The following is a 22,060-nucleotide window of genomic DNA, read 5'->3' as shown; positions in this document are numbered from 1 at the left end:
AAAACGTTAAATGAAATGTTTTTTCAGGGTGTATACAATTGACTCATTTAAAACCTGCACAGTGTGTTTACCTTTAAAGAGTCTCTGTCACCACATTATAAGTGCCCTGTCTCCTATATAAGGAGATGGGCGCTATAATGTAGGTGACAGTAATGCTTTTTATTTTAAAAAACGATCTATTTTCACCACTTTATTAGCGATTTTAGATTTATGCTAATGAGTTGCTTAATGCCCAAGTGGGCGTGTTTTACTTTAGACCAAGTGGGTGTTGTACAGAGGAGTGTATGACGCGGACCAATCAGTGACCAATCAGCGTCCTACACTTCTCTCCATTCATTTAGGCAGGGCATAGGGATCCTGCTAGATCCTTATGTGCTGTCTTATACTAACACATTAACAATGCTGAAGTGTTTAGGCCCCATGCACACCACCGTAAAAACTCCCGTAATTACGGCCCGTTTCGTTTCCCTTGAAAACAGCTCCGTATTTTACAGCCGTTTTTAGTTTAGCGTGTACATACCCTAACACTTACAATGTGTAGAGTCTTCTGCTGTCTTAAGGTTAGGGAAACAATGGATGCAGACAAAGACTCAGACTAAGGCCTTATTCACACCAACGTGTTAAACGTCTGTGTGACGTTCGTTGAAACAACGGCCGTCACACGGATCTATATAATTCAATCTGGCCGTTCACACTTCCGATATTCAATGGACCGTTTGAAGGGTCTGTGAGAAAATAGGAAATTTTTTCACGCTTCACGCATCCATCAATATACTCTAGTCTATGGGGGATGCGTGATATCGCCTACCGCAGCGCAGAGGACGGATGCACCTCGGACGTGAAAAACTTGCGTCCGGGAGGCGATATCACGCATCAATAAACTAGAGTCTATGGAGGGATGCGTGAAGTGCGGAAAAATAGGACATGTCCTATTTTCTCATTGAAACAACGGCTGTGTGAACAGCTACATTGAATTATATTGGTTCGTGTGACGGCCGTGTGCGGACGTTTAATACAATCGTGTGAATAAGGGTCCTAATACATGGCTCGTTTGCTTCTTTCACAAGGAGCTATGTATGGGGACTAGAGCTCGTTACTACAATCACTCGTCCCATACATTTCTATCATGTCGGCAGCACGTCTCCCTGTTTACACAGGGAGATGTGCTGCCGACAACTATAATATTTTTGGCTGCATACATGATCAGCAGATGAACGGGCATGTGAATTTTTTTTTTTTTTAATGGCAAGTCAAATTTTATATCCTCAATCCTGGGCTCGTGTTTCTAGAGCCACCCAACAACTTATTAGGCAAATGTGATGTTGGTGATTGGACAGTGAGGTGACAGGGTGAGGAGCACCATGAATATTAAATTGTCTATCGTCCGTTAGTTCACATCAAATTGGCTCCTGAGTTTGGAGAGACAGATGTCCATTTGTCATTTTCTGAAACTTTTACAAGCTAGGCCTAATGTGTCAAAAGTCACTCTGACCCTCCAACTGATAACCCCCAGCTTTGGTTTTGCTATACTTCTCTGTTTCTCTTGGAACATGTAGTTTTACAAGGGGCTATTCGGTGCCAGGGTCCTCAACCGAGCACAGGAGTACCACCCTGTACCGATTGCGTCTAATATTCGTGTCTGACCGGACGGTCATTGTTCCTACTGCACCACCGTGGATCACTTGGGGAGCCACCTCACCGCTTACTCCAAGAGTAAGGGAGGAGCCCTCTGCTCTTTGTTGCGCCACAAACTTAGTGAACGTCGCTGCTACGCCACTGCGGGTCCTAGTGGCGGTTAAACACTACCTTTCGCGGTATCACCGGTAATACGCTCGAGCGGTTGCAACCCGATTTTCTCTGCCAACAGGGAAATGGTGCCACAGCGTTAGTTCATAGTCCATGATTCGATTTACGGGCTAACTTCCCTTTAAGGCATTAAACAAAATTCTTGGCCACTTCAAATGGCTTATTCTCCTTACAAAATTAAGCCTGTTGTCGCCAGTTACATAAATCCATAGACCACTTTTATAAGAATCGCGATTTGGATTTCAACGTGCCTGATCGTTTTGTACTATAAGGAGATAATCCACTGCCAGTGGTGTCTGGTAGCGGTTTCTCATTATACCCACTGAAATAAACATGCATGCTTGGCCGAGTGTACACGTTTGAGGTCGGAAGAGTCGCCTCGTTTTGCCAACAGCTATCCCCACCAACACTAAAGCTCTGCCACTGACTTTTATCAACCGCATCGCCATCTTTTGAATGTTAAACTTCTTTGTCTATACAGGGTTGAATTTCAAGTAAAACCAGGAGATATTGTTCATCTGGAGGGTAATTTGTCGCTGCCGAATACATGGACTATAGACAGGGATTCTGGATATATTATTTTATTCCCTGACCTTCTCATATCCGGTACCAGCATAGCAAATGGTATTCGATGCTTACGGAGATCGGTGTTGAGTGAGAAATTCAAGGTTTGTTTCTTGTAGTGTGGATATGTATGACAAATTTTACTTACCAAATTTTTTAACCACTTCAGCAGTACCAGTTTGTTTTTACGTGATCTATACTGATTGCTTATAGGTTTGTGATAAAGGTACAAGGCAAATGTTGATCGGTACAATGTTACATGACGTTTTTCAAAAAGCTACAACGTGTGGGTTTGGTTCTGATGTTTTGCAAAATCTTGCTCTCCAGACTGTTCATGGACCAAAGTATCTGAAAGAAATGTAAGTAGCTAATCAATTTCTAGTATTATAAGTGAATGACCCAATAATAACAACATATTAATAAACACGCGGAAGGGAACACAGCGCAAGCCGTCCTGACACTGTCTGTAGCTGATTGGACAGTGTCAGAGCAAAGAGATCACGCCCCCTTGCCATCTAGATAGATAGAAACGCCCCATTGACCGTTCAAGGGGGTATTTACATATCGGGCGCCAAATATAACAGCACCGATATGTAAATAACGCAGAAAGATAGGAAAAAAATTTCAAGTAAGACAGTGTCTCTGAAGCCCTGCCTGTAACATAGTCGCACTCCGCTGCACATGTATGGGCAGGTGAAAGGTTCTCTTTAAACATTTCCTCAATTTATTATGCAAATTAGATGCAAAGAGAACCTATAATACACGGGCAGCTGATTTTGCATGTACAGTTTGTGGGCCACCAACACAAAGCCAACCAGACACTTTATCCCCCTCGTGCTCTTGTGTAGCCACTTTAAGTCACTGTATTGCATGTCCAAATTTTATGTGAGCACTTAATGTGTTTATGCCTAGTGACGCTACTTAGAGAACATATAGATATGCCATTAGTGATTATCTGACAGATGGGACCCACACCATTAACCCCTTAATGACCAATCATTTAAAAAAACAAAAATCACCGTCGCATTGTCAGTCATAACTTTTATTTTTCCGTCTACATAACCGTATGAGGGCTTATTTCTTGCAGGACGAGTCGTATTTTTTGGGGTGCATGTAGGATATTGATTTCCTTCTTTTTTTTTTTTTTTTTTTTTTTGGGGGGGGAAGGAATTGGAAAAACAAACCAGCTATTCCAGCACTATGCGGTATAAATATAATATTACCATTATTCTTTGGGATGGTGCGATTGCTGCGGTTTTGCACAATAAAATCCCTTTAAAGAAAATTATTTGTTTTTTCATCACCGCATTCCATGAGCCGGAACCTTTTATATTTTTCTGTCGGTGTGGCCATATTAAATCTACCAATAAAATGTTACTGATTTTATTTTTTTAAATTCAATCATAGTGACACTTTAAACTTTGAAAAAAGTTCTGGTTTATTTTATTTAAAAGCTTCTTTTTTGTATTTCATTTATATATGCTTTTTTTTCCTCGCTAGGTACCAATTAAATTTAAAGCAAGCTGATGTTTTACATGAAATTGAGGAATATCTTCCATCGTTTCAAAAATGGACAAATGACTATATGGCACCTGCAGCACAAACTAACTGGACACTTGGCCTGTAAGCCAACATGAAATATTTTGACAAGCAATTGTTAGGCTCCGTTTACACTAGCAACATGGCTTCCATTTATCCCAGAAGCCATGAAGCTGTTTATGATTAAGATATTAACATATATGGGTTTGTTCAAGGATGTATTTAAAACATACTCCTGTCTTTTGAACATCGCTTTACCATTTATATATGGATTAAATTCATATATATTTAAAAAAAAAGTTAAACTTTATAAATTCAGTGCATTACTTATCTTGTACTGGCCTTAAGATACAGCTTGTATTATAGTCCAAAATTCTGCTAGTTGCTTCTGCAAACCGTTAATGGACGTACCTGTAATGCATCATCATTTTGTGTAAACTCTACATCTCTCTAGAATGGAAATCACCAGCCAGCTCTGGGCAGACATTGAACCAACAAAGAATGCTGGGAGATTTCAGCTCTGAGGCCTGCAATTTTAATGCACCTTTAGCCTTTAATTCCAGATCAATTAAGTTTCTAACTTTTTACTTAGATGAATTCTTTATGTAAACTGTAAAATTATGTTAAAGGGGTAGTCAACCTGGCTTATCACAGGGGGTGCTCACTGGTGAAGCCATCAGCAAACCCCTGTTATCCCCAGGGGAAACTGCCAGAGCCTGTACATTTCCCCTGCAGTCATAGATATTTATGTTGATGTTCCAATAGTCTAGCAACCAATGGACCATCATGATGTTAGCCTAATAGGGTTTCTGGATCATGGGATTTTTAATTGGATTATTGGACTATTTGCTGGGACCACTTTGTAGATGCGTAGATGTCTGGTTAAACAATTACACTAAATATATATATCTATAATAATGTTGGTGTTTTGTATTCTGCTTGTTTTACTTTTACCAGGTCATCTGCTAGAAACATTACGGATAGAAGAGCTGTTCAGGTGACAGAGTTTCTGGACATTGAGGAAAATGTTTGGTCACCTAGATTTGGCCTAAAGGGAAAAATTGATGTAACGGCCAAAGTGAAAATACATCAGAAATGTAAAGGCGTTGTTAAAACCATGCCACTAGAACTTAAAACTGGTAAAGAATCAAACTCCATAGAACACAGGAGTCAGGTGAGGAGTGCATGAAATGATGGATCTGCCAGCACTGATCTGTGTATGATTATGTCAATATCTAGAGTTTTAGCAAAAAAAATATATCTAAAGTGGTTTTCAATTTTCCTGCAAATGACACTGAGATACCTCTTTTACGTTAGAGCAGCTATAAATATTCTAGTAAGTATAATTGTATCCACTAAACAGCCCCCCAAAGTGCCAAATTGGGACATAAAGGGAACCTGTTACGTTGAAAACGCAGTCCAATCAGCATGCAGCATGTTATAGAGCAGGGGGAGCTGAGCAGATTGATATACAGTTTTGCAGGAACAGATTCAGTATAACTTGTATTTTATTCATTTAAACTTCTGCTCATTCTGGGCTTAGGAGTCCAGTGGGCGGTTCAACTCTGATTGACATCTATGTATTCACACTTATGCAGGGAAGGCTGTCAATCACGGTGTACGACCGCCCACTGGACACCTAAGCCCAGAGTGAGTAGAGGATTTAATAAAATAAAAAAATACAAGTTATACTGAATCTTTTGCTACAAAAATATACGTCAGCCTGCTCAACTCTTCCTGCTCTATAACATGCCGCACGCGGATTGGACTGCATTCAGACTACATCACATGATTCTTTTCAGAGCTCCTGACTGGCTAAGAGAGATCATGTGATACACCATGTGACTTTACAAAACCAGGAAGTGTTTGTCTAATCTAACAAAATGTCAATGCTGTTTAACCTCTTAGCGACCAGCCCATTTTAGGCCTTAGTAAACAAGCAAATATATATATATTTTTTTCCATCGTTGCATTCGAAGAGCTACAACTTTTTTTTTTTTTTCTGTTGACATCGTTTTTTGCGGTACAAGTTTTTTTTTTTTTAATGACACCATTTTGGGGAGCATATAATTTATTGATGAACTTTTTTGTGGGTAATGGGAATAAAAACAAATTTCGCCATTCTTTTTTGGGGCTTACGCTGTTTTCCGTGTGATATAAATAACATAACTTTATTCAGCGGGTCGTTACGATTACGGCGATCCCACATTTTATTTTATTTTTGTTCCCCCTAGGTTTTACTAATTTACACAATAAAAACATTTAAAAAAAAATTCGAATTTGTTTTTGTCACCATATTCTAAGAGCCATAACTCCTCCCCCCCCCCCCCCACCCACCAATGTGGCTGTATGAGGGCTTATTTTTTGCATGGTGACTTGTAGTTTTTATTGCTACCATTTCGGGGTATGAGCATTTTTTGACGGGCAGGATGAACAGAAAACAGCAATTCTGGCATTTGTTTTTTTTTTTTATTGACATTTTTACGGCGTTTGCTGTGTGGGCTAAATAATGTAGTAATTTTATAGTTCGGATCGTTTTGGACATGGCGATACCAATTATGTGTAGCTTTTTATTTAGTTTTTTCGATTTATTCATACTAAATCATTTTGTAGGGAGAATAGTGGATGTTTTTTTACTGAAATTTGTTACATAATTATTATTTTTTTGTCCTACTTTGGGTCTTTACAATATTTTGATCACTTTTATAATACAATGCAAACTCCTGTATAGTAGTGTATTATGCCAGTGTATTCGCTAAAGGCAGACATGGAGACCTCTGTTAGGCCCTGTGCACACGACCGTAAAAAACCTCAGTTTTTGCGGACCGCAATTGCGGTCCGCAAAATTGGAGCAATTCACTTTCATTGAACACTGACACCTTTCCGTAGCACTACGGAAGGGTGTCCGTGCCGTGGAAATGTTCCGGGAATTATGGAACATGTCCGTTCTTTTGCATTTTGCGGGCCGTGCTCCCATACTTTGTATGGGAGCACGGCCCGAAAATGCGGCTGTCAATCGGCGGCCGGCCGTGCCCGCAATCGGGCCGTGATTGCGGGCACGGTCGTGTGCATGGGGCCTTAGGCCTTGGCTGCCATGAAACCATCGGTACTCCGCGATCGAGTCGCGGGTGTGCCGATGTATTGAGAGAGGTAGACCCCCCCTCTATAACCGCTTAGATGCCGCAGTTGCTATTGACCGTGGAATCCAAGGAGTTAAACGGGCAGGATCAATGCTAATTTTCTTTAGATAACCTGACGCCCGTCAGAGCACTGTAAAAAAGCGGCGAGGTGGCAGAAGTACCCTTATTGACCGCCGTGAAAACACGTATTGGCGGTCATTAAGGGGATAACTATCAGTAGACTGCATGGACTTGATAGGATAGTATTCAGCTGTGAGAAATATTAGATCTGTATGAATTTCCAGACTGTTTGCTGTAAGTGAATGGGAATATTCTTGTTAACCCCTCGGCGACATACGACGTACTATTACTGAAATTTCACCAAGGGGAAGTATGGAGCGCGTTCAATACTCGGCGGGTAACAACTGTGTTACACGGCCGACACCTCACTCCAGCGGGTGGAATCAAACGGGCGGAATCAAAGTGAACTTTAACACCTTAAATGCCGCGGTCAATTGGAAGGCGTACAAAGATTTTGAATATGCCAAAGAATTGAAACAAAGTATCTGATGTGCTCTTCAGAAACGCACCGCAGGTCAATTTCTGGATGTTTATAACTGAAACAACTAAGGCTTCGTTCACATCTGCGCTAGGGTCTCGTTTCGACGTTCCATCTGAGCTTTAAGTCGGAACGGGACCGTGACTGTCACGAACGGAAACCAAAGGTTTCCGTTTCCATCACCATTGATTTAATTGGTGAATGATCCGGTGCCAATGGTTTCCGTTTTGTCTCAGTTGTGCAAGGGTTCCATCGTTTTGACGGAATCAATAGCGTAGTCGACTACGCTATTGATTCTGTCAAAACGACAGAACCCTTGCACAACTGAGACTAGCGGAAACCATTGGCACCGGATCCGTCACCATTGAAATCAATGGTGATGGATACAGGAACCTTTGGTTTCCGTATATGCCAGTCAGGGTCCCGTTCCGATGGAAAGTCGGAACCGGACCCTAGCGCAGATGTGAACGAAGCCTTTACCAGTCTTTGGCCAGGGCCCTCCTCTGGAGATGCAGTCGACATCTTTATGCCCCCTTTAGTTTCAACTAACATGGGGCATAGAGTTGTCGGCTCAGCAGCGGAGAGGGCTGTGTGTGCCGGCAGGACAGTTGCCATGGCAGCGATGATTAGGGTCACATAATAACCGTGACGCAGAGCACATGTAGGAAGCAGCTGGGTGTGTACTGACATCCATGTAGATGTGGCCCGGGGAGAGGTAGTGTATATTGACTGTGGTTCGATGTTGAGGAAAATAGTATTGTGTCAGAGGTGCAGGGCCGGAGGCGTTGGCTCCTCGGCAGTGGGAGTTTGTGTCGTTGGGGGGTGCCATGGCTGTGAAGATGCAATGGGCACAAGGATCTACGTAGGGCTGGTTGGTTTTGACCTGAATCAAAATCACGAATAAATAAACATGTGACCTTAAATTTATATTTATCTCCTGAGCCTGCTGTATACTACTGTATATAATATACCCCCTGACACTGCCGCCACACAGTATATTGCCCCCATAGTGCTTCCCACACTGAATAAAGCCCCGATGGCTGCCCTCCACACAGTATAATGCCCCTATGGCTGCCCTCCACACAGTATAATGCCTCCATAGCTACCCCCCACAGTATAAAGTCCCCCATAGCTGCTCCCACGGAGCATAATGCCCCACAGCTCTCCCCACGCTGTATAATACCTCAGTAGCTGCCCCCACACAGCCCCAATAAAATATATATTCACCTTACCCTTATCTGCTCCTACGGTATGTGTGGCTCGGTACAGACAGGCACGATGACATCACTGCCTCGCGCCTGCCTGCCCAGAGCCGTGAGCGTCTGGCGATGCATAGTGAATGATAGATTACATAGTTACATAGGTTACATAGTCTGTACAGTTGAAAAAAGACACATATCCATCAAGTTCAACCAAGGGATGGGGAAGGGCAACGGCTCCCTGCTCTACCATTGGGTACAACTGTATCTGCGTCCTGAGGATGCAGATACAGTTGAAACCGGGGGGGGGATTCTAAAAACTGAAATGCGCAATATGACGTCTGTTAATTACGCTGAGTTTTGGTTGCATTTTTTTTCCCGGTTAATTGCCCATCCCATGATCTATGTACAGAAAAAGCAGACATTCATAAAAGAAGCAGGCTTGGCACTATCATATGTGAGATCAATGATACTCGCCGTTATGTTTGCTGAAATGCACATTCATTTTCATGTGAACGTCTCAGGCTGACGTTATTTGTTTTTCTTTTGTCGCTCAGGTTATTTTGTATACTATGTTAAGCCAGGAAAGGAGAGAAGATCCCGAAGCAGGTTTGCTTTTATATCTGAAGACTGGAACTATGTACACTGTGCCTGCAAATCGTCTGGACAAAAGAGGTCGGTTATATGCTTAATCTTAGATGTGTTTTGTCCATTAAATGCTAGTCTGGCACAGAAAGGGTTATAAGGGTGTTTTTACACAGGCTAATGATCAGGCAACCGAGCGTTCATATGATTGCTCGTTCTTGATCATTGCCATGTACAAACGCTTGTTCATCGGATAATTATATAGTATATGCTGCAATAATATTATAGTTGTCGTCTAAACATCTCCCTTTTGTAAACAGAAATCTATGGGGGACCAGCGATCGAAGTAACAATCGCTCGTCCCCATACGTTACTTGATCATTGATCCTTGTGAAATGAGCAAACGTGTGTCGATGAATGAGCTGCCTCATTGATCGACACTCGTTTTCACGGCCCATATCTAACCTTAAAGGGGGGGGGGGACACATTTTTTTTCTCAAACACTTATTCAATTCATAATAAATCACTTTGTAATATACTTTCTACTTTGTTTCTCTAACATACCGTCTCTCAGCACTGCGGTCATGTGATCAGTTCTTTCTGTAGTTTTCCTGAAAGGGGTGACGCACCGACACCACTACACGTGACATTGAAGTTCTTCCTCATTCACTTGGTGTCGAAACATCAAACTCCTATGTGACCCGAAAGAGGCTGTATGGTATTAGAAAACCCAGCCCCCTGCATCAATTTCTCATTGTGCCTGTGCAGGGTGTAAGTGACGTCGGGAATCCCCCACTGTAGATAGTCCCATCCACGACACCCACATGTAGATTGTACCACACTCCATCCCTATATATTGTCAGTCATGCCACCCACTCTTTAGATATCGTTATGCTTGAAGTGAGCATCGTCAGCGCTGCTTGAGGAGACACAACAGCGGCGTAAATACACGGCGGTCGAGTCATCCGTCACAAGGATGGTGGGCATCGGCACTAATAAACATAACAAATATCACCAACAAGTTTTACCTCTGACGTCTATTTCTTCTGTGGAGGTAGAGGAATGAAAAAAATGTGGCACCTTCAGGATAGAAAGGGCAGATGAATAAAGGAGGAAGGGCAGATGAATAAAGGAGGAAGGGCAGAGGGATTTTTTGGGGGTGGAGATAACTTTGAGAAGAGTAATGAAAAGCATCATGGGACATGTAGGATAAGTATTAAAAAAAAAAACTTCAGGTCCCGCCTAGAACCAGGAAGTAACACATAGTGTAATCTGAGATAACGATATCATGGTAGGAACTTTTCGATTCTTTTTTTGGGTTGAAAAACAATATAAATACAGTGTAGAGGTTAGCGGTGTTTGGTGCATTTTTTTAAAAATTTTATTGACGTCGGATAACCCCTTTAAGGGGCTGCCACATACTCCCACAGAAGCAAAAGGGTTACCTTGAATGTTCCATCCTATTGTATCCTAGTTTCCTCTGACTATATCCTTTGGCTGGAGGTCTGGTAGGCCCCATAGATAGTGTGTTGAGGACCAAAAAAAAAAAGTTGAGTTTCATTGTTTTGGATGAAAGAAATAGTAAACCCTTGAAATGCTGTAGTACTTATAAATAAGTAGCTGGAAAGGTGTGCACACTATGGTGTACTTCTAGTTTGGTAGTATACAGGCCATATACTAATAAATTGCATTATATTACTGGAACTAATTCTATCCTACGATGAACTATCATTAGCTAGAGCAGGGAAGCCATGGGGTAGGTATATTCCCGGCAGCATCCATGCAGCCATAAGACTTATTTGCATCTGTAGGAAATAGTTTATGATAGTCTGTAGAAAGCTCGACTGTTTCCACCAGCATCAGATTGCTCTGACTTGTAGGAGTTGCCTTATTATCCTGTGTAATTCCATTCCAGATACATTTAAATCCATATGTAAAATATTTAGAACACCCTTTATTGTATGAATTCTGCCTTTGCAACATTTTCTTATTTTAAAAGTTTGTATTAAATGCTCCAGTTATTAAATGGGTATTCCCAGCTTCAACTCTTAAGGCATATCCCAAGGGAACCCGATAGGCGAGGGTGCCAGAGATGGGATTACCTCTTTTAAAAATATGATGTGTGTGTCTTCCCTAGATAGCACTTAAAGACCCATCTATGGGTTGAAACGTTGCAAGTGTTTTTATGCTTGGTGAATAAATCAAATACACTTCTTTGGATTATCTTGAGTGCTGCAGTTCCTTTCTTCGATTTGCATATTGATTGTCTCCCTTGGACCTGGGATTCTTTGCTGCATGTTTGGGGAGTTGTCCTTTCCCACTGAAGAATTTTTTTGACCTGTCACTGCGTCCTATAAGTTGTACTGGTTTACTGACCTGAATAGCGCTGTCTACCTGATTCCAGCGCTTTTTTTTCCTGGACAGTTCCAGAGATATGGCACACTATATGCGAATTTGCTGTAGTTGGCCAACAGGGCGTGAACTACCCTCAAGCTGCCTCGCACTGATTGATCAGCATCCGAAGCAGGGAAGCTAGCTCCACCCCGTTGGCTAAGTACAGCAATTTAGCATATAGGGATTCAACCCAACAGTAAGCCATATCTCTGGAACGGGGGGTCAAGAAAAAAAGGAAAACGGCGCTGGAATCATGGAGACAGCGCTATTCAGGTCAGTAAATCAGTTCAACTTATATGACCTAGTGACAGGTCTTCTTTAAAGGGGGTTCCCCTACAAATCACATGTCACCTATAAATAAGGTTTTGAAATACTTTGAAAAATAATAAAGTGAATGTTCTTTTTCAGAATTATTGAAAATAAGAAACGATTTGTCATTTTATTTAACAAATGTGGTTCATAAATCTGACAATGGAACCAAAGAAATTAAACTTGCCCCTCTGCCATCAGTAATTGCTGACAAACAAGCTTGCAAATTTTGTTCGCAACTTCGGAACTGTGTGCTTTACAGCAGGTAAATCAGTGGACTCTTTATTAATGACCACATACTGTCATGTTTCAATTGTAGCGTGCAATTTTGGTCTGTTTTATCATTGTCAGCCAGTGGTGGGATACAGCATGTGACTGAATTTGGGACATGTTTATTTGCACATAGAAATATGCAAGTGCCGTTATGTCCAATTATATCTAAATACAAAGCCGCTTGCAAATGTATATGTAATGCACTCACTATATGCAAGTCAATGGAATCAGTCAGGGAGGAGGGCGCAATGAATGATAATAGTTCTAAAATTAAATCTATATATCTATATAATTAAATTAGGACACACTAAGCACCTTTTTTTTATTTTTTATATTTTTTTATATATATATTTAGGTCTGTCGAACAGCAAAGCGGTACATTTTACATTCCTAATGAGATGCTTCCAGTTATTGAGAGTGAGACTGCACACCTGAAAGTCTCTCATCTGCAGTACTTCAATCTTTGGTATCTCCTGTGCACTTTAGAAGCATTATCAAAAGAATCAAAAACGGGACGAAAGAATATTTGGATGCTTTCCTCGGAAGAAAGGTAAGGGCTGCAATATTCTTTCAGATCATTGTTGCAGTTTGATGTACCACCTTGTCAGACATAAGTAAATCATGGAACACACATATGATAAAATATGGTCCTTGTGGGTGGAGAGACGGGGTCTGAATTTGTCACCTGATGCTGCGGCTGAGATTAATTCAGGAACGTAATAGTTTTGTAGACAGTGCGTGTTATGTAGGGTAAACTGAATGGCAAGGTCGGGATCTTGGTGCTTAATCTGTATACCGTGGATCAATGGTGACTGAAACATCGCTAATGGTTTCCGTTCATCACCATTCCGGCAGATTTCCGTTTTTCCGACGGAATCAATAGCGCAGTCGACTCCGCTATTGATTCAGTTGTTAAAACGGAAACCTGCCAGAATGGTGACGAACGGAAACCATTAGCGATGTTTCCGTCACCATTGATATCAATGGTGACTGAAACGGAAGCTGTGGTTTCACTTTCCGTTGCGGGGTTCACCCGACAGAAACCTCCGACGGAACCCCGGAGCGGAAAGCGAACGGTGATGTGAACAGGCCCTAAGAGTGACAAATTATGGCTGCGGTTTATTTGGGCAAAACAGTGGCTCTGATGGCAGAGCTGGGGTCCGGAGTTCGAACCTGACCAAGTACAACATCTGTATGGAGTTTGTATGTTCTCCCCTGTTTTGGGTTTTCTACTGGTACTTTGGTTTCCTCCCACACTCTAAAATTATTCTAGTAGTTAAATTGGCCCCAGTGTGTGTGTGATAGTAAATATGATTGTGAGCCCATTTATGACAGGGACTGATGTGAGTGATTACAATATATATGGCGCTGCGGAATACGTTGGCGCTATGTATGCAATGGAACTAAATACATTTGAGACCATCCAAAAGGAAGGAAAAGGAAAGACTGATAAGACTTGTCTATTTGACTTGTCTCTCTGAAAGACTTGTCTCTTACGTATCCACTCCAGGTTTAGCTAAAAAAAAAACTGCAGCCTAAGTGTGCATTTAGATTAGTCGGTTTCACCACAAATTGCAGTGGTTTGGGAGGTGGTTCTTGCCTGAGCGGTATTCATTGGTGAAACGCAGTTATTTTAGAAGATTCACCGGTAAAAACCGCACTGGCAAAAACTGCATCTAAAACCGCAGCAAATCATAGCCTCTATTTTTATTAATTTTTTTACATTTTGATGCGTTTTAAACCAATGCGGCCAAAAAAAGAATTCCCTGATCGCACCCTAAATGTTCTCAGAGCAGTGTGTTTGTTTTCCTTCCCCTCAAAGCAGTGAATGGAGTTTTCAACAAGGTGTTGTGGTATTTGGTGTCTTACAGAGAAGAAGACGGACAGTGTGTTGGAAGCCTCCTCCGTACAGGAAGTGTGCAGAGCGTGTGTGATGGACAATACCTTCATTGCTTTCAGCGTCGCAGTGGTGATATTCCGGCTACAAACCTGATGACAGGAGACAGAGTTGTAGTCAGTGGAGAGGAAAAAAAATTCCTCGCTCTCTCTACCGGTTACATCAAAGAGGTGAACAAAAATAGCATAAGCTGCCTTTTGGACAGGTACGTTGACTTGTTTATGGATGAGATCTTATGTTTTAAAAGCTACATAAAATAAAAACCCTTAAATATGTTTTTCATGCAGAAGTCTAGCCAAGATACCTCAAGGTACCATATTTAGAATGGATCACGAGGAAGGAGGTGGTGGCATGGAATCCCACCTAGGCAACCTGTCCAAGCTGATGGAAAATTCTCCAGCAAGGTGCGTTGCTGCTTTCTAGTCATTCGATTATACCCACCAAAGAAGTCCTCTGACGTGTCTTTATGACATAAATATCCTACATACGAAAACTAGCCAATCACCATATTTAATTCCCCTGGACGTTACTCTTCAGTTGTCAAAATGCATATATTTTTGTTACATGTAACCGCATAAAAACCAAGGTGTCATTACCGTTCTCAAAAGGAAAGAAGGGGCGAGTGGATGTCCACCCTTAGCAATAAAAATACACTCAAATTCATGGCGACAATGAATACACAATAGCACCCCAACCACCCAGGTGTGTATAATATACACACAATGTCATCCAATTGATTGATTTATGGCTGGAATTGCTCTTGCTCAAGTTTTTGCCATAATACATTGATCATTCTGTGCATTACTGCAAAACATGTCAATTTGTCCACTCTCTTCCTCAGTGAGAAGCTTAGAGATTTAATTATCGATTTTATAAAACCCGACTTTGTTCAACATTTAAGCAGTGTTCTACCTCATGATGCAAAGGACACGGTGGCAAACATATTAATAGGTATGTATGTTGTCATAAATGAAAGTCTACTTTATTATATTAAGGAAAAGGAAACTAAATTTGTAAAAAATGCTTCCTTTTCATGCCAGTGTGTTGATTCACTTACGGTTTCCAGAAGAGTGGAAGATTTTTTTGCTGCAAAAACGGGAACAACACCATATTAATGCCTATGAATTTAAAATGGGATGTCCTAAAAGCACCTGTAGGAGTATAAAATCCCGCACCTAGCCATGCAGTCTGCCTTTACACACATTTGTGAAAGAATGGGTCGTTCTAAGGCTGGGTTTACACAACACAGGCAAAATGTGGCCTTTTGCCACAACCACAGTAAATCGGCAGCGTTTCTAGCAAGACTTTTTTTTCGCTTTTTTTTTTTTTCTGCCGCCACCACGATCTCAGCCAAAAGATCTAACTGAATTCGGTCAAATATACCACAATCAACTGTGAGTGATATTCTTGCAAAGTGGAAGCATTTAAGAACTACAGCAACACAGCCACGAATTGACAGACCACGTAAAATTACAGGGTGGAGTCGCCTAGTGCTGAGGCGCACAGTGCGTATGAGTCGCCAGCGCTCTGCTGACTCCGTCACCTCAGAGTTCCGAACCTTCTTTGGTATTAACATCCGCTTATTAAGCCCCTTATTTCTATTGAAGGGAATTCTTAATGCTACAGCATACTTAGATATTTTGGACAATAGTAGCTTTCAACTTTGGGGAAACCGTTTGGGGATCGGCCCTTTTCTGTTCCAGCGTGATGGTACCCTAGTACACAAAGCAAGGTCCATAAAGACATGGTTGGTTGGTTGGGTAAGTTTGGTGTGGAAGAACTTGACTGGTCCACACAGAGCTCTGACCTCAACCCCATCCAAAACCTTTGGGATGAACTAGAACAGAGATTGAGCACCGGGCCCTCCTCTCATCCAATATCAGTGTCTGACCTCACAAATGCTCTTCTGGATGAATGAGATAAATTCCCACAGACACTCCCAAATCTTGTAGAAAGTCTTCCCAGAAGAGTGGAAGCTGTTTTACCTGCAAGGAGGGGATAATTCCATAACTGCTCATAAACCTAGATCAGAGTTTTTGTGGGTAATTTGTGTTGTTTTTTTTTTTTGTTTTTTTTTTAGAAACATGTCAGTATGTATTAACGAATTATCACCTAGTGTTGCAATGTAAATGTTTCATGGGTTTAAAGTTGCAGTCCAATTTTATTATGGTGTGTTTACCACTAGGCCTCAATAAGCCTCAGAAGCAAGCCATGAAACGTGTTCTCCTATCTAAGGATTATACACTAATTGTTGGAATGCCTGGAACGGGGAAGACGACTACTATCTGCACGCTAGTAAGATTCGTTTCAGCTACGATAATAATAAATGTGGTTGGATTTAACATATATTTGAAATGATTTCAATTAAAGGCTTCACTCACACGACTGTATTCCGGCTCCGACCAGGGGTCATACATTGAGGGTATGTTCACACGATTAACAAAATAAGATTTTCAGACGTTTTTTGAGCAACTCGCGTTTTTTTACGCCGTTTCTGGAGCTGTTTTCAATAGACTCTAAGAGAATCAAGGATCAAGATTTCTGTAATAAAGTTAACCTTCCTAGTAAAAATCTTACATTTACTCCTTTAATAAATATCACCCCATACCATCCCAATATGCAAAGCAGAAAACCAAATATGCGTAATGTCGATCCCCCTTTCTCTATTGTTTTTTTACCTCCTTTTTTTTTCTTAAAAGGTTTTCTTTATTAACTTTTTCTCAAAATACAAATGTACAAAAGCGCAAAATTGCGCACAAAAACATACATAACATACTGACCAACCGCACTAGTTGGCAATGACAATCCTCATATAGAAAAACACAATTACAGTGCAAAAGCCCACATGAAAACTTAACGTATTACAGGTGCATATAAGTGTATTATGAAGAAAATAGGATCAACATTTGACCGCCATTATGACCAAAAACAGACAACCAGTCACACGTCACTCACTCCTACCTATCAGACAACAGTGTCCGAAATATCCATCCATCTAGCCCATATCTTCCCGAATTTGTCAGGACACCCTCTGCTAATGTATAATTTCTGATATAATGGTATATACTTATTTACCAGTTGTAACCAATGTTCTATACTAGGACACACCGTGGCCTTCGATTCCATAATTATAACCTTCCGTGCACAGAACAAAACAAATCGGAAAAAGATTTTGTCATAATAGCCTTGTACTAACTCATTCATAATGCCCAAGAGGCACACCTGAGGGGAGAGAACCCTGGGAAACTTAAAGTTGTCATGCAGAAACTCTACAACCCTTGACCAAAATAGTGAAATCCTAGGGCAGGACCAGACACAGTGGAGGTACGTGCCAATATCCGACTGACACCTAAAACAGCTGTCCGACCCGGAGGCCCCAATTCTCTGAAGTCTAACCGGAGTATAGTAAATTCTGTGTAGAAACCGTGATTGTATCAAAAAATCTCGAGCACTAACTACGGAATCAAAAAAGGAAAGCTCCACCTCCCTCCACTCCTCCTCCGACAGATCAGGGATATCTCTCTTCCACCCCAGGTACGCCCTATCAAATGGACGTTTTACAGAGGACAGCAACAGGGCATACGTCTGAGTGAGGGTCTTAGGAAGGTCTGGGGTGCCGAGTAGGTCCTCCAATCCGGAAAACCCCAAAGCTGGCATAACAGAACCAAACTGAGCCAAGCAGGCATGTCTCAACTGGAGATAATGATAAAAAACCTTTCTCGAGACCCCAAATCTCTCCTCTAGCTCAGAAAAGGAGACAAACTCGCTGTCTACAGAGTATATTTGGCCTAAAAATCGAACCCCTATCCCAGCCCACATCATCGCTCCCGGCAGGGACACCAGGTGAGGCAGCCATGGATTATTCCATAACGGAGTCCTGGGGGAAACAGAAGAATCCGTAGTATCTTTTAGTAAGAGTTGTGCCTTCTTCCAGGCATTCACAATAGTTTTTAACGGTAAGGGCGCCTGACACAAAGTTTTAAACCTATATAAGAGGTTGGTAAGACTCTCATAGGAAGTCATGAGTGCTCCAGCCAGCGCCGTGGCCGCATTACTTAAGTCAATGTCAATCCACCAGTGAGCCAGTACCAGCTGCGAAGCCAGATAATATAGGTAAAGGTTGGGCGCCGCCATCCCCCCCACACTCCTTGGGGCCTGCAGAAGACTGAGACTAAACCTGGGTATGCCGCCTTGCCAGTAAAACCCACGTAGGATCCCATCCAGGTGGCCAAAAAATTGTTTGGGCAAGATAATCGGACAAATATGCAGGAGGTAAAGGAATTTAGGCAGATCTATCATTTTAAAAAGGTTTATCCTACCATATAATGAGAGGGGGAGGTTCCTCCAAGAGTTTAGCTGCTTTTCAGTAGAGGCCACTAAGGTACACAGATTAAGTTCACGAAAGCGTAACAAATTAAGGGAAATCCGCACCCCAAGATACGTAAATTGAGACACGACCTGCAACGGGACAGGGAGCCCCTGCCGGGAGCGATATTCTGCACATAGAGGGAACATAACCGACTTAGACCCATTAACCGACAACCCCGAGAACGCCCCAAAAGTAACAATCAGCTGCAAGAGTGAAGACAACGAAGGACCATCATCCGCTAGGTACACCAAAGTATCATCTGCATACAGGGATATTTTCTCAACTAGCGAGCCTCGAGGGATACCAATAATGGAGGAAGAACGCCTAACTGCCAGCGCCAGAGGCTCAATCGCAAGAGCAAACAACAATGGGGAAAGTGGACAGCCCTGGCGCGTACCCCGACCTAAAGAGAAGGGCTTAGAGACATCCAGATTTGTTCTCACCCTAGCGACAGGCTGCTCATATAACAGACGGACGAGGGCCAGAAATCTGGGACCAAAGTTTAGACGGGAAAGCAGTATCCAGAGATACCTCCATTCAACCGAATCAAAGGCTTTATATGTATCTAGGGAGAGAACAAACCCAGGGGATGTATCGTATTGTGCCGTATCAATATTAAGAAACAACCTGTGTACGTTAATATCCGTACCCTTCCCAGGCATAAAGCCTTACCTCCTTTTTAAGTGTATTTAAAATGAGTTGATTACTATTTTAGTAGAAACCAGAGCTTTGCATTGACGTCTATTGTATTCTTTTTTAGGTACGAATTCTCTATGCGTGTGGCTTTAGTGTGTTGCTGACCAGTTATACTCACTCTGCAGTAGATAACATTCTTTTTAAACTAAAAAAATTTAAAGTTGGATTTTTACGCTTGGGTAGAACACAGAAAATCCACCCGGAGATTCAGAAATTTGGCGAGGAAGAAATCTGCAAAACAAAGTCTATAAAGTCACTAAGTGCTTTAGAAGAACTCTACAGCAGTCAGGTGTGTTTGGGGATTGTGATTTTGACATTATCTGCTTTCTATTAACCCCTTCCTGCAAAATGACATGTCTGATACGTCGGCATTGCAAGTAACTTACCGCAATCCGACATACCAGACACGTCCTGTAGATGAAGTGGGTACAGGAGCTGTGCTCGCGTCCTCTTTAGCGGATGTCAGCTATAATCTACAGCTGACATCCCGCTGCAATGGCGGCGATCGCAGTTACCGCCCATCGCCGCCGTTTAACCCCATCAATGTGGCGGTCAATGGCATCCGCCACATTGAAATGGTTGACAGAGGGAGCGGCCCAAGGCAGGACCTAATAGGCTAACTGTTGGAAAATGACAGTTACAATACACGGCACTACATAAGTAATGCAGTGTATTGTACTGGGGATCAGAAGACCAGACCTTCAAGTCCCCAAGTAAAATAAGTTTAAGAAATATAAATAAATAAAAGTTTTAAGTAATAAAAACAATCGTCCTGTTTCCCAGATCAAGTCCTTTATAATTAGAAAAAAACTTTACATAATAATTATCGCTGCGTTCGGAAAGGCCTGAACTATAAACATATATCAGGTTATTTTTACCGCACAGTGAACACCGTAATAAAATTAAATAAAAGACAATGACAGAATTTATTTTTTTGGGTATCTTGTCTCAGAAAAAATTTAATGTGATCATAAAGTCGCCAGTACACCAAAACGGGATCCACAAAAACTACAGTGCGCCACACAAAAAATAAGCCCTCCCACAGTGATATCCACTTAAAAATAAAAAAATTATGGCTGTCACAATATGGCGACACTAAAACGTTATTTTTTTTTAGAAAAGAGTGTGTTTATTGTGGGGAAGTAAAAAAACGATATAAATTTGGTGTCGCTGTAATCATATCGACCCACAGAATGACGTTAACATGTTGTTTATACTGCACGGTAAACACTGAAAAAAAGAAGAAACAAAACAGTGCTAGAATTGCTGTTTTTTGGTTTCCTCGTCTCCCCAAAAATTTAATAAATAGTGATAAAAACAAAATCGCGTATACCCCAAAGTGGAACCAATAAAAACAAGCCCTCACAGAGCTCTGTCAACGGAAATATAACAGGTTATGACTCAGAACGCAAGGAAGCAAAATGACGGCCCAGACTAAATTTTTAGGTCCAGTCGTTTTTCACTAAAATCCCCACATCATCATTTGCTACCCCATAGATGCAGCAGAGATGAGGACACTTTAGGGCCTTGTGCTGCTTATAGGGCTAGTAAAGAAGTCAAAGATTAGGCAATACTGGAGCGCAGATATTTTGTACAATACCCCAAAAACCCGGCCCGTGCATAAAGAGTTGGTTCAAAGCGTAACCACACCAATCCATGGATTATTCATTTTATTATTCATTCACCCCATTAGTACATCATCCTATTATGCCCTGATGCACTCAGCTCAGCTTACATATACCCTGATGTACCCCTCGCCCAGCTTACATATACCCTGATGTACTCCGCACAGCTTACATATACCCTGATGTACTCCGCCCAGCTTACATATACCCTGATGTACTCCGCCCAGCTTACATATACCCTCATGTACTCCGCTCAGCTTACATATACCCTGATGTACTCCGCTCAGCTTACATATACCCTGATGTACCCCTCGCACAGCTTACATATACCCTGATGTACTCCGCCCAGCTTACATATACCCTGATGTACTCCGCCCAGCTTCCATATACCCTGATGTACTCCGCCCAGCTTCCATATACCCTGATGTACTCCGCACAGCTTACATATACCCTGATGTACTCCGCTCAGCTTACATATACCCTGATGTACTCCACACAGCTTACACATACCCTGATGTACTCCGCACAGTTTACACGTACCCTGATGTACTCCCCTCAGCTTACACGTACCCTGATGTACTCCCCTCAGCTTACACGTACCCTGATGTACTCCCCTCAGCTTACACGTACCCTGATGTACTCCCCTCAGCTTACACGTACCCTGATGCACTCCGCCCAGCTTACATATAACCTGATGTACTCCGCACAGTTTACACGTACCCTGATGTACTCCCCTCAGCTTACACGTACCCTGATGTACTCCCCTCAGCTTACACGTACCCTGATGTACTCCCCTCAGCTTACACGTACCCTGATGTACTCCCCTCAGCTTACACGTACCCTGATGCACTCCGCCCAGCTTACATATAACCTGATGTACTCCGCACAGTTTACACGTACCCTGATGTACTCCCCTCAGCTTACACGTACCCTGATGTACTCCCCTCAGCTTACACGTACCCTGATGTACTCCCCTCAGCTTACACGTACCCTGATGCATTCCACACACCGTACACATACCCTGATGTGCTTCGCACAGCTTACATATGCCCCCACATTGTAAACTAAAATACCAGAAAAACCCCAAACAAAACTACTACAAAGCAAAATCTATGCTCCAATAGAC

The 22,060-nt window shown here is 42.0% G+C and overlaps 1 protein-coding gene across 2 annotated transcripts in view; it reads left to right on the top strand.

Annotated features, from left to right (window-relative positions):
- The window catches only part of DNA2 (DNA replication helicase/nuclease 2), a 42,669-nt gene that overhangs the window by 3,196 nt on the left and 17,413 nt on the right, over positions 1-22,060 (top strand). For both annotated transcript variants that reach the window (XM_075841433.1, XM_075841434.1), the window contains exons 3-14: positions 2,288-2,474; positions 2,584-2,729; positions 3,871-3,993; positions 4,867-5,083; positions 9,344-9,461; positions 12,174-12,339; positions 12,703-12,897; positions 14,219-14,449; positions 14,532-14,648; positions 15,086-15,195; positions 16,430-16,539; positions 19,374-19,598. In XM_075841433.1, the coding sequence (XP_075697548.1) occupies positions 2,288-2,474; positions 2,584-2,729; positions 3,871-3,993; positions 4,867-5,083; positions 9,344-9,461; positions 12,174-12,339; positions 12,703-12,897; positions 14,219-14,449; positions 14,532-14,648; positions 15,086-15,195; positions 16,430-16,539; positions 19,374-19,598 (1,945 nt within the window). The remainder of the gene's footprint in view (positions 1-2,287; positions 2,475-2,583; positions 2,730-3,870; positions 3,994-4,866; positions 5,084-9,343; positions 9,462-12,173; positions 12,340-12,702; positions 12,898-14,218; positions 14,450-14,531; positions 14,649-15,085; positions 15,196-16,429; positions 16,540-19,373; positions 19,599-22,060) is intronic.

The sequence above is a fragment of the Rhinoderma darwinii genome, chromosome 11, assembly GCF_050947455.1.
Source record: "Rhinoderma darwinii isolate aRhiDar2 chromosome 11, aRhiDar2.hap1, whole genome shotgun sequence".
Classification (NCBI taxonomy): Eukaryota; Metazoa; Chordata; class Amphibia; order Anura; family Rhinodermatidae; genus Rhinoderma; species Rhinoderma darwinii.
Note: the sequence above shows the minus strand (reverse complement) of the source record. Positions and strands in the feature narration are given on the sequence as shown.